Here is a 16,942-nt window from a genome sequence, read left to right on the forward strand (position 1 = left end):
TCTGAATCGCTAAGTTGTGTCTGACTCTTTGTCAGCCCATGGACTGTAGCCTGCCAGGCCCTTCTGTCCATGGGATTCTCCAGGCAAGAACACTGGAGTGGGTTGCCATGCCCTCCTCCAGGGGGATCGTCCAGATCCAGGGATCGATCCCACGTCTCCTGCATTGGCAGGCAGATTCTTTACCACTGAGCCACCTGGGAAGCCCGAGATGGAGGAGATAGAGGGATTAAAAAAAAAACCCTGGGGTGAAGTTTCTGTTTATTTACAAAAATATATATGTATATGTATATAATATATATTAAGCCCTCCCCCAACTCCCACAATTCACTTTTTTAGTTCTACCCCACCTCCCTTTTTAAAACAAAGAGACTTCAGAGAGCTTCACAGGCAGTTCCTCAGGAAGGGCAAGCAGGAGCAGCACCGAAGTCCTGTGGCAGGTCGAGGGACCTGGGTCCCATCCTTGCTCCCTGAGGACAGGGTCAGGGAGGGGAAGGCTCAGTCCTTGAAGCCCTGAATACTGTAAAGAATGCGCTTCTGGTGTCCCGGGAGCGTGATCCCCATCTGCGCCAGGTCCCTGTGGGCGAGGAGAGGGGCTAGGTGAGTCCCGGGGCTCGATCCCCAGCGGCCCTGCCCTGCCCAGGCCCCCAGGGTCCTCACTCGGCTGTCAGGTCCAGGACGCACTCCATGGTGTCCAGCCCGGCGGAGCGGAAGTGCAGGATGTAGCGCTTCATTCGGATGGACTCCAGCCACTCAGCCACGCTTCGGTAGGGAATCCCATCGGAGCCGCTCAAGCTGGGCAGACGAAGGGTCACCCTGTGGGGCGTGGGGGGGACCCCTCAGTCGCACGCAGTGGCAGATGCAGGGCTTTCCTGAAACTGGGGCTCAGCCTCCGTGCCTGTGTGGCTGGCCCGCAAGCTGGGCGTCTGACACAGAGATTATCTGGACTTTGTGGGTTAGCCCGGCCATTGTCTCTGAACCCATTTCCTAGCCTGTTGCCTGGCAACAGCCCCGGGGCAGGCTGACAGTCTTGCGGCACTGACAGACCTGGGGACAAGAGGCTGCCTTGGAGGTCCAGAGAGAAAGGGAACACCAGCTTGCCTGCACTGCAATGGCCAGCTCTGGGCAACTGATGGGGGCCGGTTAAGACATGAGGATCAAGTATCCCAGCTGAGAGGAAGCAGGCGGAGGAGAAGAACAGAGGCCCCAGAAGGTGGATGTGGCCTTGCCTTTTCTCAGGGTGGCCCCTGGGAGTTCTGGGAGCAGCCCCCTGCTTGCCACCTCCAACCTCCGCTGTTATTCTTGCACTCTGACCCCTACAATACAATGAGTGTTCCTGTCCTGAAGCCAACCGGGGCCAAAAACCATTAGCAAAGTAAATCTGCTGGGGGAAAAATGTCCAACATTCCAGAAAGATTAGCACATGCGGTCTCCAGTGCACGAGGGAGTTGTGCTCCAAAAAGATAGTTTCAAAAGTTGGAACTGGGAGCACGTTTTCTCTCAGAAACAAGGTTATATATGGCGGTCTGATACAGAGGCCAGCACACCAGGGTTGCTTAACCCGATAAAGCACTTGAAGCCGTGCCCATCTCTCCCACCTCACCCCCGCAACCAGTTGATTCTCCGTATTCTGGCACTGTTTTCGGTAAAATGCAATTCTGACCATGTCCCTCCCATGGACAGTTTGAAAAAAAAAAATTGGTCAGGATCAAGTCCAAACTTCTCTGCACCCTGCATTATTTGCAACTGGCACACCCTCAGCTCCCCAAGCCTTGCTGGCTACATGACCTGGGAGCCTTCCCAGACCCCACAAGGCGGCCCCCTCAGTCAGAACACAGATCGCCCAGCTGGCTCTTGTCGGTTTCTCTGTCTTCCCATTCTCAGGGATCAAGCCCCCTAGAGCAGGTAGCAGGCTGGCAGCCGCTTGCATATACTTTCTATCTCAGTGTGCTTGCTTTCTATGCTGTGCTTAGTCGCTCAGTCATGTCCGACTCTTTGCAACCCTGTGGACTGTAGCCCACCAGGCTCCTCTGTCCATGGGGATTCTCCAGGCCAGAATACTGGAGTGGGTTGCCATGCCCTCCTCCATGGGATACCCCCAACCCAGGGATCAAACCCAGGTCTCCTGCATTGGCAGGCAGATTCTTTGCCACCTGAGCCATCAGGGAAGCCTCCATCAAACTAGAGCTATCAAGGCTGAGACACTGCACCTCTTCCATCAGAACAGACTCTTCTCAAAGTGTAGACTGGAATCCTGCCTCTATGCCTGACTCTTGGGAGCTCCACGGGCCCGGCTTGGTGCTCAGTGCATGTGGCTGCTGCCCATTTCCATTCTCCCAGACTTGCCCTCCCCACCCAGCGTGGTTACCTGGGATCAAAGTTGGCAATGGTTCGCAGGGAGTGGGGGTTGGCGTGCAGATGCTCCAGCTGTGCCTTCAGGCGGTGGAAGGGGGGCCGGCGGGCACGGTCGTAGGCCCAGCAGTTCTTCATGAGTTCATAGAGGGGGGCAGGGCAGTCCACAGGCGGGGGCAGCCGGTACCCATCCTCAATGCTCTTCATTACCTACAGCGAGGAGAAGGGCAGGAAGCTAGCCTGGCAGCCCAAGAGGAATACCTCTGTGCACACAAGATCATTGCCATGGAGCCTCTGAACCCCTCTGACCAGGGTGGGCGTGGTCAAGACAACAGGGCATGAAGTGAAGGGGACCAGAGAGGATAGGAACTCAGATAAAGGGGCAGAAAGAAGAAATCAGGGTATTTGCAGGAAGGGGCCGTGGAGACTTTGGGGAGGGGATGGGAGGTGTGAGAAACACCAGGCTCACCTCCTGATTGCTCATCTCCCCATAGGGCTTGTCCCCGAAGCTGAGCACCTCCCACATCACGATCCCAAAGCTCCACACGTCGCTGGCCGTGGTGAAGATCCGGTGGGCGATGGCTTCGGGGGCCGTCCAGCGGATGGGGATCTTCCCTCCCTAATGGGGCACATGGGGCAAAAAGCTGAGGAGTCTCGGCACCGAAGGGCATGGGAAGCTACTGTGTCCCATGAGCATGCCTCTTGGGCTCTGTATGTACTGACTGCTGTACGTACAGCGTGTAGTTGTGGGTGTGAATGTGTATGTGGTAGGCGTATAAGGCTCTAACCTGGGTTTCATAGGTGCCATCAAAGTTGTCCAGGAGGCGGGTCAGGCCAAAGTCAGACACCTTGCAGCACAGGTTCTGACTCACCAAGATGTTCCTGGCCGCCAGGTCCCGATGGACATAATTGTGGTCACTGAGGTAATTCATGCCAGATGCTATGCCCTGCAGCATGGCCACCAGCTGCGCAGGCACTAACTGGTCCTCCTGCTCCTGCAGCAGGGAGTGGGCAAAGTCAGGGGCTGGACCGGGTCTCCTCTTCCCAGAGCCGGGGTCCATGCCTGGGCGGGGCTCTGTGGCCAGTCCCCCTTCCCAGCTGGTCCTGTACCCTGCTCACCCTTAGGAAGGCATCCAAGGCTCCATTCTCCATAAACTCCGTGATGATCATGATGGGTTTTCCTGAGACACAAAGCACACATCACCCCAGCAGCCTCCACCCCGTCTCCACCCAGAACCACACTTCCCACCTCTGACAGCACAGCCTCCCTCCACTTCCAGTGGTCTCAGGCCCCCCCGGACCCCTGCACGCTCTTTTGGACCCCACCCCTCATACTCTTTGTGACCACGCCTTCCAAGTGCAGAATGTGTGGGTGGTTGAACTGGCCCATGATAGTCGCCTCTCGAAGGAAGTTCCACCACTGGCCATCGGGAGATGTGTCTTTCAAGGTCTTAATAGCCACAATCTTGCAATCCTGGCTGGGGAGTCTCAGGGACCCCCGATACACCTCCCCAAACTCTCCTGGGTGGAAAGAAAACAGGGTCACGGCCGGATACACTGTCAGGCTCCCGAGGGGGACAGGCAGCAACCTCCCCAGTCCTCTAGGTCCCTTTTCTTCTCTGGCCCAGAGAATCAGAAACACAGTGTACCCTCCTCCCCGAGACAGGGCTTGGCTGTACTTTCCAGGGCCGGGGGGCCGGGAGCCTGAAACAGGAGTACAGCTCTGTAAACTATGTAGCACTGTCTCCCTACTTAGCACAGTTCCGGTGCTCAGGAGACACTGGGCAAGTGGGGAGTGTGCAGTGGGGCTGGACTGTGTTCACAAAGGGCAGGCTGGTCAGGGTCAGTACACAAGTGACCGGGAAGGCTGACCACTGCTGCCTCTCTTCCGCAAGCTCCTCCAGTCACAACTCGGCCAGCTTGGCCACACAATCAGCCAAGACACTGCTGAGCTTTGTTCTCTGTTCAGATCCATTTCCTCTGGTGACCCAAGGGATCAGGGCAGCCCAAGGACACTGGGCCCCTGGTGGGGTGGAATGTGGGAGGCTCTGAATCCCTCCCATGTTTGGGAACCCTCTGAGAAGAGCCTGAGCCCGGGCACAGTGACCCCTTCTCTTGACAAAGATGATGTGTCTAATGCTCTTTATCAGAAATTCCATAATCACAGAGACAGATGGTGCAGGAGGTGGGGGCTGCTCCAGGACACCTGATAAGGGGGTTATAACGTGAACATGGCGGTTTCAGGACACAAGGTACAATGGGGAGGAGACTCATCTGGGAGCTCCTGGGCCAGAGGAGAGGCCAGCTGGGCTCTGCAGGGAAGGGCCGGAAGGAAGGGGCCTGCTGGCAGCTCTGCATGGCCACACAAAGGGGACCACAGGGCTCACCTTCCCCTATGACGATGTCCACGACCAGCCAGGCTGGGTCCAGCTCCTGGGTGAAGTCCAGGGCTCCCTGGGCAGGATCTTCATATGCCTGGAGGTCGACGTAAGGCTTTAGCCACAGCTTGTCCTCTGCAGGCAGAACAGGGTGGACTCAGCCCAACTCTGGGGGCTCAGGGGTACCAGGAGGAGGGGCCAGCAGACCCAGGAGTCCTGGCTCTTCTGACCCCTGAGGAGCCCTGTCCTGGCTGAAGTGAAAGACAGTCTCCTCCCTCAGCAATGACGCCTCCATAGCCCAGTCACTCCTCCTGTGTCTACATGCAAAGCTCGTGTGTCCTCGCCTCCCAGGGCCCAGGGCAGCAGGCAGGAAGCCAGACTCGAAATGTGTTCACGGCCTCGAGTGACCCAGTCTTCCCGAGGCTCCTTGACCCTATGTCCTTGCCTCCCTCCTCCCCGCTGCTCACCACCCTCCCCCGGTCACTCACAGCTCACATTCCCAGACAAGCCTGGCTGCTGCCCCATGACTTGGATGGGCCCCAAACTCCCCCTTTCGTGGGGCACCTAATGAGGTGACCAGTGGGAAGCCCACATGCCTGGAAGGAGCCTTTTCCTCCCGCCTGGCCTCAGCCCACAGACCCGGCCAGGTGGGACAAGGAAGGTGGCCCAGAGCCTGGGCATATCCATACGGTGGCTCCGACAGCTCACAGGTAATTGCATAGAGCCTCTGGGGGACTATTAGTATGGAGTTAATTAACCAAAATTAATTAAGGAGTGAAACACCACAGCCCCGGAGACAGGAGAGTCCACTCGTGCCCCCAGAGCTGCGCTAGCAAACCTGGGTCCCTGGGTCCCATCCTAGGGGCACCTCCCAACACCCATGGGCACCACGTGTGCACACAGGTGCTCCCGGCTCACCTCGGTCCCCATCAGCGACGCGATCTCGCTGCCTCTGTGGCCTCTGCTGCCGTCGACGCTGAGCTCTCCTATGGGGGTGGGGACCAGAGTCTTCAGGGGCCCAGGACCACCTCAGGGGCCCAAATGCTCTTCAGCTGAGCTCTCCCCAGAAACAACAGGGGGTGGGGGGGAGGGGACACAGGAGCTTTGGGACTAGGGGGTGGGAAGGCTGTTGAGACTGCATTCAGGAGCTTCTGCCTGGGCACGGGGGACCCAGGGCGGGGAGTGGGGTTAGGGGCACAGGAGAAATACCTGGAACGGAAGACCAGCATCCCGAGCAGCAGAGCTACACCCAGCAGCAGCCCGAAGATGATGGCCACGATCTCACCTCCAGTCAGGACCCTGGAAACTGCAGGCCCACAGGGTGAAGAAGTCTGGGGGTGCTCAGAGCCCTCAGGGATGATAGAGGCTAAAAGGGAGCATGGGGGGTATGCATCCCCCAACCAGGAAGACGGGTACGGGTATGGGTGAGAAAGCCTGTGGGAAGGGCCCCATCCAGGGACCATCAGCTTGGGCTGCCAGCCAGTGGACCCTGACCTGAGAGGTTAGGAGACTGGACAGGATGCCGGCTGGCAGTATACGGCATCAGGATGTATGTCTGAGAAGGAGGTGCGGTGTGAGTCTGTACGGAGCTGTCCACCCAGGAAGCTTCTGTGTGTGTGTGTGTGTGTGTGTCTGTGTGTGTGTGTATAGAGGAAGGAGGTCACTAACTGGAACAGGGTCTGAGAAGCCTCAGGGGGATGATGGGTGTGTATGTGTTTGGGACAGAACACAGAATAACCCACCAACCTGGTGGGCTGGTCCGAAACTCATGGTCGGCGGAGAAGGGGCCGGGGCCCAGAGGGGTCACCATGCGGACTCTGACGATGTACGTGGTGTCAGGCTGCAGTTCTGTCAGCAGGACCCTGGGCTCTAGAACCATCTGGTACCGCTCTTCGTCCTGCGGATGGAGGTCTCATGTTATCTGGGCCGTGCCACACCAGACCTGGTGGAGGAGATGGGCAGTCCTGGCAACATGCGGGAAGGGAGACTGGGGCATGGGAAGGGAGACTGGGGCATGGTCAGGGCAGGGCTCTTGACAGGGTTCTGCCCTGAGGCAGCCACACCGGTCACTGCGGCAGTCTTCTCCCAGCCTGCACCCCAGACTAGGAAATGTGTGTGTCCAGGCACGGACACCGGAGATGTTCAGTTGCATTCTCACCTGGTTCAGCACGTGCAGTTCGTAGCTGAGGTTCCCCCCAGGGCTGCGAGGCCGGGACCCCGCCCAGGTCAGCTCCAGCTGCCGTGGTGCCTTCTTCACCAGTCTCAGGGACAAGCCTGACAGGGACTCTGTGAGTTCAGAAGGAGGAAATCACTTAAGTAGCTTCTGCTGGCTTTCCACCCATCAACTTGTCTCCATGGTCCTATGCCCCCCAGCCTTCTCCAGGCCATGCTGGCCCCCAGGCCCCTCACCTGCAGACCCCATGTTGATGCTGAGTGAGGCGCTGGCGGGCTTGGAGGCACCCAACCCCGACACTCCATTTTGGGCTTCCACGTTGAAGGTGTAGTTGGCGTGGGGTTCGAGGCCGTCCACACGCACCGAGGATGCGGTGAGCCCGCTAGGGCCTGCAGAGAAGCGTACACCTGCCCCGCAGGGCTGGCAGGACCCCCCGTCCTGTGCTGCTCCCTGACACTGAGAACACTCCACGTTGTATCTGACATCTTCGCGTTCCCCCAGGTCTGCTGGGGGTTCCCAGCGCAGGGAGAGCTGAGTCCCTGAAACGGAGAAGCTCAGATTTCGGGGGATTGAGGGGGGACCTGTGGGAAAAGACAGGTCATCAGTAGGGGTCAGCATTGCTTTCTCCCAAGCTGCTGGCTCCCAGCCTCCTCCCAACACCCTGATTCTCTAAGTCCTCTGAAGGTCCTGCCAGATTTGATTTCTAGTGAGGAAAAGGTAGCTTAACCGCATCTCTGTGCTCTTCTAGGAGAGCAAGGGTGCGGGCTGAGGGCATTAAGTGGCTGGCACCCTGGATGGCCCCCAGTATCTTATATGCTCTGGGAAGTTCTGACTCCAACACAGGCTTAGCCACAGTCCCGCACCTCCTCACAGACGGCCAGGCCCTGGCCCCGACTCACGTGTGCACGCAGCATGGGGGCCCTCCCCAGGAGCTCGGTAGTGCCCAGTCTCACAGGCACACTCTGTGGCCCCTTCAGCCTCAGCTGTGCTATGTTGGGGGCACTTGAGACACTGGGGCGCGTCCATATCACTCCGATAGGAGCCACTCGGGCAGGCTGGAGAGAGAATGCCACAGAGCCAAGGTTGTCCAGCGTTTCACAGGCAGAATCATATCCCTCCTCCCAATCCTTTGTGCTAGAAACACCCCGGCACATGTCTCCCTAGGGCCTTTGGACACTCAGTGTAAAAGTCAACTGAGATGGAGCATCGGCTTCCTTCCGGCCCTTGGCACCCGGGGGTCCCTCCCACAAGGGGCCCCTGCAGGTTCTCCCCACCTCCTCAAGTCTTCTTACCGAGGCATTCCTCAACATCACTGCCGCCCTCCTCATACCCAGGCTCACAGTGGCACCGCCCCACTGGTACCAACCACTCGCCGTCGGGGCTGCAGTGCATGCGGGGCGCACCCGAGGGGCCAGGGATGATGTGCGCATGGGGCAGGCAGGTCCCCGCCACTTCAGCCAGCCCCCCAGGTCCAGGCAGAGTGTCAGGGAATCGGGCCAAGCCGTGCACAGTCTCAGGGCAGCGCTGGTAGAAGACCCGGACGGACACCAGGGCCACACAGGCACCCGGGTTGTGGAAAGCGAGGTAGAGGCCTCGGCGGGTCAGGTGGCCCAAGGAGCAGTGCTCCACGTTCAGCTTCACGGCTCTGGATGCAAGGTCTCGGACGGTGAAGCTCTGGTCGGCGGCCACCGTGGTTACCTGGGAAGAAGGTAGGGGAAGAGGGAACAAGGCAAAGTCGTGCTTCATTCCCACATCACAGAAGCGACTGCTTGCTTAACACATCACAATTTATACAGCCATCAACGGAGGGCTGATTACATGGTAGCTACTGAACCAAGTATTTTTATGTGCATTAATCCTGCAAGGTGGAATGGATCACCTTCCCCATGTGACAGATGAAGAAATTAAGGCTAAGAGAAGTAGAAGAAACTTGGATAAAATCACACAGCTACCACCTGCTGGGGCTGGGATGGGAACCCAGGCTTTAGGACACTATAGCTCTGATACTTCCCTCTATTTGCAGGTGTTCCCAACCTCAGTGGCAATCAGTTATAAAGTGTGATCAGTTATAAAGTGTGTCATCGTTCATTTATTACTAATAACCCACTTTACAACAGCCGCTCTTTGGGAAAAAATGAGAGTACATCCTGTAATAATATGCTCCCTTTTCTTTCACATTCTCGTATGTTTTCTTGGGTAGGAAAGAAAGGGAAAAGATTAGAGAGTAGCCTGCAGAGAACTGTCTTCTTACACAACTCGAGGTATACTCATGGGTGTGTGTCACACACAGTTGTGGTGAGCACTGATGTAAAAAGTCCAAATACCTCTCCCCTGCCCCCACCATGCCACACTCTTATCTCAATGGATGCTCATAAAGGCCTCTAAAATAGATGAGGCTGGCACTCATTAATAATAATAAAATATTTTTATCACCATTTCAAGACAAGGAAAAGCTCAGAGAGGTTAAGTGACACTCCCTGTGTCGGGACACAGCTGAAAAGGTACTCGAATCCAGCCCTTCTGATTTCTAGTCTCATTATTCTTTCTGTTATTCCACACCTACATCCTCTTCCTGTTTCTGCCACCTTCTCTTTCTCTGAGTGGAGCAGGGTCATGGAAGGGAGGGGGGCAAGGATGAGCATCAGGGCTGAAGTGGCCACGAGGGGCAGGAGCACCTTCTGGAACAGGGGCCGCCGGAGCTGAATGCCTACGTCCTGGTCACTCTCCATGTATAGGAGGTTAAAGGTCTCCTTGCAGCCCAGAGGCCCTGCTTCCCCGGGGAAACTCTTGCAGTCCCGCACGGTAAACTGCAACTCCACGTGGACGCGTGAGGCTTCCTCTCCCCGGTAGATCCAATTGGTGCGAAGCCAGTGGTCAGTGTCTCTGCCTTCTTGCACGGGGCAGTCCTGGTACATGTACAGGGGTGTCCCGTTCAGTATCTGCTGCACTTCACTCCACTGTGAGAGGAAAATCAGAGTCAGCCTCCAAGTCATCATCACCTACGCCCTAGATACTCACTTTCTAGAGTGGAGGCGAGGAAGCTGGTGTCAGAGTGCCACAGGTTCACACTTCTTGTCCTGCTCTCTCTCAACCCCCCAAGCACCGGGATAGTAGGGTAACTGTTTAGGGTTGGGGACTTATTGGGATATAGCATAAGCAAGACAGCAGGCTTCCCAGGTGGTGCTAGTGGTAAAGAACTCGCCTGCCAATGCAGGAGATGCAAGAGATGCAGGTTCGATTCCTGGGTCAGGAAGATCCCCTGAAGGAGGGCAGGACAACCACTCCAGTATTCTTACTTGGAAAATCCCATGGACAGAGGAGCCTGGTGGGCTATGGTCCAAAGGGTTGAAAAGAGTTGGATATGACTGAAGCGGCTTTGCAGACGTGCAAGACAATACCTCCTTAACAATCCTGGCCAGCCAGCCCTGGACTCTTCAGTGAGTATGAGTACCATTTTCACCTTTTTCATCAGCAAAGCTGTCAGATACCCCAAAGGCAGATTTTGGTAGCAAAAGCTCATTCACAGAATCTTTCTGCCTATTTGTTTAGAGGAGTGAAAAGAAAGCGAAAGTGAAGTTGCTCAGTCGTGTCCAACTCTTTGCGACCCCATGGACGGTAGCCTACCAGGCTCCGCGGTCCATGGGATTTTACAGGCAAGAATACTGGAGTGGGCTGCCATTTCCTTCTCCAGGGGATCTTCCCAACCCAGGGATCGAACCCGGGTCTCCTGAATTGCAGACAGACGCTTTACCATCTGAGCCACCCAGGGAAGCCCAGGGGAGACTACATATGACATGAAGGCTCCTGACTTTTGGAAGGCAAGAGCAAGCATAGAACTCTTCTATATGAGGGAATCTCACCCTCTCCAATGTTCCTTCCAGTTATGGCCACTATCAAAATCAACAATGGAAAGAGCTGGTTGGACTTCTAGACATCATCCAGTTCACCTTCCTTAACTCTTTTAACATTAAAAAAATGTTTAATCTTAGTAATAATAATGGCCAGCACTAATATAGTGCTTATCATGGGCCAGTCACTATTCTAAGCATTTTGGATGAAGAAGCTGAGTAACAGTTAGGTTAAAGAACTTACTTGCTCAAGGCATCAGCTATTAAGAGGAGGAGCTGGGAGGTGCATCCAGGGATTCTAGGCTCCAGAGTTTATGCTCTTAATCATCATGTTTCTATGTGCTTATTACAAAAAGCCAAAGAATAAAAACCTACATAAAATAAAAAGTGAAATTCTTCTCGTCCATCCACCCATTCTTAACAACTTGGAATAAAATTTGCCAGATCATTTTCAGTGCTTCTATAGAAATACTTGAATATTTTCTCATGTGCATGCTTTTAACATAAGTTTTTTTAAACATATACATTTCATTTTATAACCTACTTTTTGTTTTTAACAAATAGTCTCTGAAAGATGTCCACAACAGTGTATAGATCTACCTAATTCTTTTCAGCAATTCATAAAATAGTATCTCATTGTATGGATGCACCATTATTTATATAATTATTTACCTATTGTTGGATATGTGGTAACTTCTAGCTTTTTAAAAAAAAATTTTAAGTAAATATGTTTAGATTTTTATGATTTCTTTTTTTTTTTTTTATAAATTTATTTATTTTAGTCGGGGGCTCATTACTTTACAATATTGTCATAGTTTCTGCCATACATTGACATGAATCAGCCATGGGTTTACATGTGTTCCCCTTCCTGGACCCCCCCCCCACCTCCCTCCCCATCCCATCCCTCTGGGTCATCCCATTGCCCCGGCCCTGAGCCCTTGTCACATGCATCGAACATGGAATGGTGTAGATTTTTATGATTTCTGTAGAACTACTGTATCAAAGGGCAACTACATCATAAATTTTATAAGATATTGCCAAACTGTCCTTCACAGAGGCTTTATGAACTTACATGTTCGCAGTGCAGGAGGTACATTCTCTCAAAACTTCATTAACACTGGACATTAATGAGCTTTTTACTTCTGGCCAATCTTATGGACAAAACAGCTTCTGGTCATTTTAATTTACCTTTCTTTTGGGAGGAGGTTGTGGGGTTTTTCTTCTGTTCACTGTCTATGTGTACTTTTAAGCAGTTATGTTCTTATAACTTTGCCCAATATTCTACTGTCGTCTTTTGAATCTTCTGAGCATCCACTTGGATAGATTTTTTTTTTACATTACAGATATTAATCATTTGTTTGAAATGTATATTTCATATACTTTCTCCATCAAACCATTTAATTTTGCTAATGATGTCTTTTAAAATTTTTACATAATAACATTTTTTCTTCTTTCCTTTTTCTGTGTTATGTAAATATTTTGCTTGCTCTCCCGTCCCAAATTATAAAGATCTTCTATATTTCTCCTAACATTCTTATAGGTTTGGTTTTTAGATTTAGATTTAAGCTTCCTAGAATTAATTTTTTTGTGTATAGTGGGCTTCCCAGGTAGGGCTAGTGGTAAAGAACCCACCTGCCAATGCAGAAGATGCAGGAGATGCAGGAGATGTGGGTTCGATCCCTGGTTGGGAAGATCCCCTGGAGAAGGGAATGGCATCCCACTCCAGTATTCTTGCCTGGAAAATTCTACGGACAGAGAAGCCTGGCGGGCTACAGTCCATGGGGCAGCAAAGAGTCAGACACGACCGAGTGACTGAGCACATAGTGTGAAGATGTAACTTTACTTCCTTCCTTAAAAAAAAATTATGGACACTGAATTGTCAATTTACCAACTAGGCTATACCTTACACATTGATTTGCAATTCCAATGTTATCACAGACTAAAATCTCAAGTGTGCAGGTTTGTTTGAAGACTTTCTATTCTGTTCCATTGACCTGAATATTCTTGTGCAATACCAAGTGTTTTAATTATAACTGATGTATGGTATGTTCTGATATCTGGTAGGACAAGTTTCCTATTTCATTATTCTTCTTTTTCAAAAGAATTCTCAGCCATTCTCAAGTATATTCTCTGCTAGATGAATTTTTAAGAAGTGCTCAAATTCTATAAAATATTTCAGCGATATTTTGGCTGCAACCCCCTTATTGTATAAAGCAGAGACTGAGGCCCATAGCAAGTTCACTTTCCTGAGGGGTTTCATCGCTACTTGCAGTGTTAGAAAAGGGAAGGAAAAGTGCCATGAACTTAAAGTTCGGGGTGGTGTGGGGCAGGCGCAGAAGCATACGTTGCTGGGAGGCACATATTTTTATATTAGGGTAGGGGGTGCAAAGATAGAACAAGGGGTGTCCCGGCTACAGTGATGGAAGGCAGCTAGGGCCTGTTCTTAGGGAGCTGTGGTGGGGAAGCTGGCATGGAAGGCTTGGGGTGGAGGTCAGGTGGAAAGGTGGTGGGTGGTTAACGCTCAGCTCATTAGCTAGGCCGCCAGGGCTGCAGCTGGAGCCAGGAGAAGCAGATGTTCTCAGCTGTACTTGCTTCCCCTGGTTCCAGCAGTGACAGATGTGGGAGAGGCAGCTGCCTGGGATCCACAGCAAGGATCCTTTCACTTATCACTCTGGTTGCTGGCTGCTGCACAGGTCTGTTCTGGGCAGGCTGAATCCGAATGTGTGTGTGTGTGTGTTTTGAAAAGATGGGGAGGGATGGAAGGGACGCGGCAGACAGCGGAAATGTGCCTGCTGCTGTCTTCTTGCCTTCCTAGTACACAGCTGTTTAGCCTGAGCTGCAAAAGGGGCCTGCTTCCACTCCAGCCCAGTTAGGGGAGACTTAATTGGGTGGGGGTGGCACGGGTAGCCCGTGGGAGCCAGTAGACGGATCTGTAGCCCTCACTGTGGAGCGATGAGCTGGTTTATGAGATGCGGCACCTATTACAGCTGGCCTACTCCAGGATTTTCCGAGCAGCCCCTCCTGTAGGATACCTTATGATTTAGTCTATTAATTCTAATTACAGGCCACTCCACAGGAGAGCCCAGAGTGGAGCCAGGACCCTGCGATCCAGAGGGAAAGAAACCAAGTAACCCCAACACTAGAAATGGAGGCTGGATTCCTACTGCCGTAGGAAAGAAAAGGGGACACCCAGAGACCAGAGTCCAGGGCCAGAGGGAAGAGGCCTGAGGCCAGAGTCCTGGAGGCTGTGGCGCTTGCGGAGGCTCCTGTGGTCCCAGCCCCAGCTCCGCTGAGTGGCAGCTCCGCTCTGGGACTCACAGGCTCCTCCCCCTGCTCACTGGGTCTTTGGAATATCCAACAGGGAAGGGGCTTAGAATGCATGGTGTGCCTGGGCTGGGGAGAACGGAGGGGCCAAGGGCTCTCTAATGGGGCAGCTTTTAACTTTGGGAGAGTCAAAGATGCTTTGAAGAAGGTGATGAAAACTCTGGCTCTCCTTCTCCAGAAAAAAACAAAAAGTCCACATATAGCTACCTAACTGAATACTCTTTGATGAGAGCCCCTGACCCCCTGAAACCTATCTGCACAACTCCACTGGGATGGATGGACCCCAGTTGAAGACACTCTTCTGTGTTTGGGTCTCAGCCCCCAACCATCCCAGGGATGGTCCATTCTCTTCCCAGGGGCTGAAACTCTCATCTTCCTCCAAGTCCTCGCAAGTATTGAGCCCTTCCTCGCTGGGGCAGGGAGAGGAGGAGCCAGGCATTGAAGCTTTCCCCATGGGGTGAATCCTGACCCCCCCCCCCCAACAAGTCCCATTCAGGAGGCTCTGACTCACCTTCCCTCCCCTCCCCCTCCCAGAGGAGACACTTCCAGTTTTTCCAGCTCTTTTCTCCACTCCTCCACCCACCTTACCATCCCATTTTCCAGTGGCCTTCAGCCTTGAGCCACCCCAGATGCTCCCTGACACTCACCCCATCCTCTGGGGGATCCAGGAGCCAGCCCAGCTCTTCCTGTGCCTTGCTAGTATCCATCAGAGTGACTGAAGGTGGAGAGAAAGGGGGCTGTCATCTCTGGGGGAGGCCCACACATGCAACTCACATTCCTCCTTCTGGGCTCCCAGCCCCGAGGCTTCAGCATTCTGTACCCTCACAGCTGTGAGTTCCTGAGGTTTAGCGGAGGAAAATCTCCCCGGAAGGAGGATTGAAGAAGAGCTCCAGGGCTTAGTCTGTCTTCCTCCCCAGTGTGAAGGCAGGAAGGCAGAGTGGGGCAAGGGTTAGAGGGCTGAACCTTTGGCCAAAGTCAACGGCAGGAAGAGCAGTCCCAGAGAGGCCAGACAGCCTCACACTCGGCAGGGACCATCGATGGACACGAGAGAAGCTTGGAAGCTGAGGGTCGCTGAGTGGGTAGGATGTGGACAGGGGACTCTGGAGGGGCATCCTGGGTGGGGAGGCTGCCTTCCCCTGGCAAAGGGCCTGGCCTGCCCTTCACTGAGGTGGTGGAGTGGGGTACAGGCACAGCCAAGAGTCCGGGAATCGGGAATAGCAGGATTACAGAGCATGCAAGTGTCCACAGGAAAAGCTTGACCTCTGCATCCAGGAGCTCCTGCACCTAACCCACCCCCAGCGGCAGGTCCCTCTGTCCCCGGGCTTAAGATGGCATAAAGGGACCTCCACCTCCGACTTCCGAAGGTTCAGATCTCTGGGTTGGGAGCCTGAGGCTGGGACTGCCTGGGAATGGAGAGTCCCCAAGATCGCTGGGGTGGGAAGCTGCTTCCAGCAGAAATTCACTCTTCATCCGCCCCCCACCCTAGGAACAAACTGCTGGCCAGCAGGGAAAGGGGTGAGTGACCCGGGAAAGCAGCTGTTTGGGGTTAAAGGCCAAAGACTGGCCTGGCCAGTCAATCGCCTGGCAGCCGGGCAAAACAAGAGCGCTGGAGAGGGGCTGCGAAGAGAGGGCCTCTCTGGAATGCCGGCTCCCGGAGGAGGAGGGGGTGGGGCGGGGCGGGGGTCGGTACCTTCCACGGCGCGCGCCCCCGGGGGCAGCGGGGCGCAGAGCAGCAGCAGCAGCAGCAGCAGCCCGAGCCCCAGGGGCCAGCGCCGCTCCATGGCGCTGGGCCGGGACCTGGGACCGCGGCCCGGACGGCGGGGCCAGGTCGCGAGAACTGGGCTAGCCGGGCCGGCCGGGCGGGGGCGGGGAGGGGGCGGGGCCAGCGCCTGGGGCGGAGTCCCGGCCTCACCTGGCTCACCTTCTTAAAGGGACAGGAGGGCAGGAAGGAAACTTGTAAAACAGGCCATAAACTTCAAAAAAACCGGAGGCGCCTTGACCGGAACGAGACTGCGGGCGCCGCCTAGTGGGTGGGATTGGGAATCGACTTGGCTCAGTGCTCCTTTGGACCCTAAACCCATCCCTGTCTCCAATCGGCCTTTGGCCTAACTACACCCTGATGTCCCCTCCCTTCTCCCTTTCTTCAGGGCCCAGCGCTGTAATAGACACCGGGAGGGGAAAAGCAGGGTAAAGAGACACGTCTTGATGTTCCCGTCGGGGAGGCTTAGGTGACCATCGTGCAAGGCGAGGTTGGTTGGAAGCAAGTCCGGGCGGGGGCTTGGTAGGTGAGTCTTGAGGGAGGAGACTTGGGTGAGCTGGGTTTTCTGGGTGGCAGAGATTAGGCAAGGCGTGAGCGAGGGCCCGAGGGCAGGGAGCCTCAAGGTGCCTCTGGGAGTGGTGAAGGGACCAGTCTGACTGCTGGGCTCAGGACTGTCGTCCTGGGAACCAGGCGGGAAAGGCAGGTGTGGGCCGGGCAGGGAAGGTCTTGGTACACGCGTGAAGGAGTTTGCACGTTACCGTGCACTTTACAGAGCAATGGGAGAAACTCGTGAGGGCTTCTGAACGGGAGTGCTAAGAGGAGCGACTGGTGTAGACCCACGGCCCTCTCTCCTGTCGGAGGCTTTGTTGTTTTAGTTGCTCAGTCACATCCACCTCTTTGCGACCCCATGGACTGCAGTTGCCAGGCTCCTCTGTCCATCGGATTTCCCAGGCAAGAATACTGGAGCGGGTTGTCATTTCCTTCTCCAGGGGATCTTCCCGACCCAGGGGTCGAACCCTCATCTCCTGCATTGGCAGGCGAATTCGTTACCACTGAGCCACCTGGGAAGCCCCTGTTGGAGAGTGCCTCCCAGTATATTCAACACATGTTT

General features: G+C 54.4%; 1 protein-coding gene across 5 annotated transcripts; it reads right to left on the minus strand.

The window, feature by feature from the left end:
* Nucleotides 1–241: 241 nt before the first annotated feature.
* Nucleotides 242–16,086, minus strand: EPHA1 (EPH receptor A1). 5 transcript variants are annotated; one of them, XM_081534485.1, is made up of 18 exons: nucleotides 15,994–16,086; nucleotides 14,720–14,787; nucleotides 9,576–9,857; nucleotides 8,193–8,598; nucleotides 7,800–7,955; nucleotides 7,137–7,481; nucleotides 6,886–7,013; nucleotides 6,474–6,624; nucleotides 5,937–6,033; nucleotides 5,646–5,713; nucleotides 4,737–4,862; nucleotides 3,685–3,870; nucleotides 3,469–3,530; nucleotides 3,138–3,344; nucleotides 2,819–2,968; nucleotides 2,366–2,559; nucleotides 658–792; nucleotides 242–574 (listed from the first exon to the last, which is right to left on the minus strand). In XM_081534485.1, the coding sequence occupies exons 2-18, from the start codon at nucleotides 14,777–14,779 to the stop codon at nucleotides 496–498; spliced, it is 2,832 nt and encodes a 943-aa protein (XP_081390611.1). In that variant the 5' UTR covers nucleotides 14,780–14,787; nucleotides 15,994–16,086; the 3' UTR covers nucleotides 242–495. The 5 variants fall into 5 exon arrangements, with proteins under 5 accessions (XP_081390611.1, XP_081390610.1, XP_081390612.1 ...); XM_081534484.1 differs by having other exon boundaries at nucleotides 3,138–3,338; nucleotides 3,460–3,530; XM_081534486.1 differs by having other exon boundaries at nucleotides 5,937–6,026; nucleotides 6,470–6,624.
* Between the last annotated feature and the right edge of the window lie 856 nt (nucleotides 16,087–16,942).

Source organism: Giraffa tippelskirchi, chromosome 10 (assembly GCF_054371585.1).
Source record: "Giraffa tippelskirchi isolate mGirTip1 chromosome 10, T2T-mGirTip1v1.2.pri, whole genome shotgun sequence".
Taxonomy (NCBI): domain Eukaryota; kingdom Metazoa; phylum Chordata; class Mammalia; order Artiodactyla; family Giraffidae; genus Giraffa; species Giraffa tippelskirchi.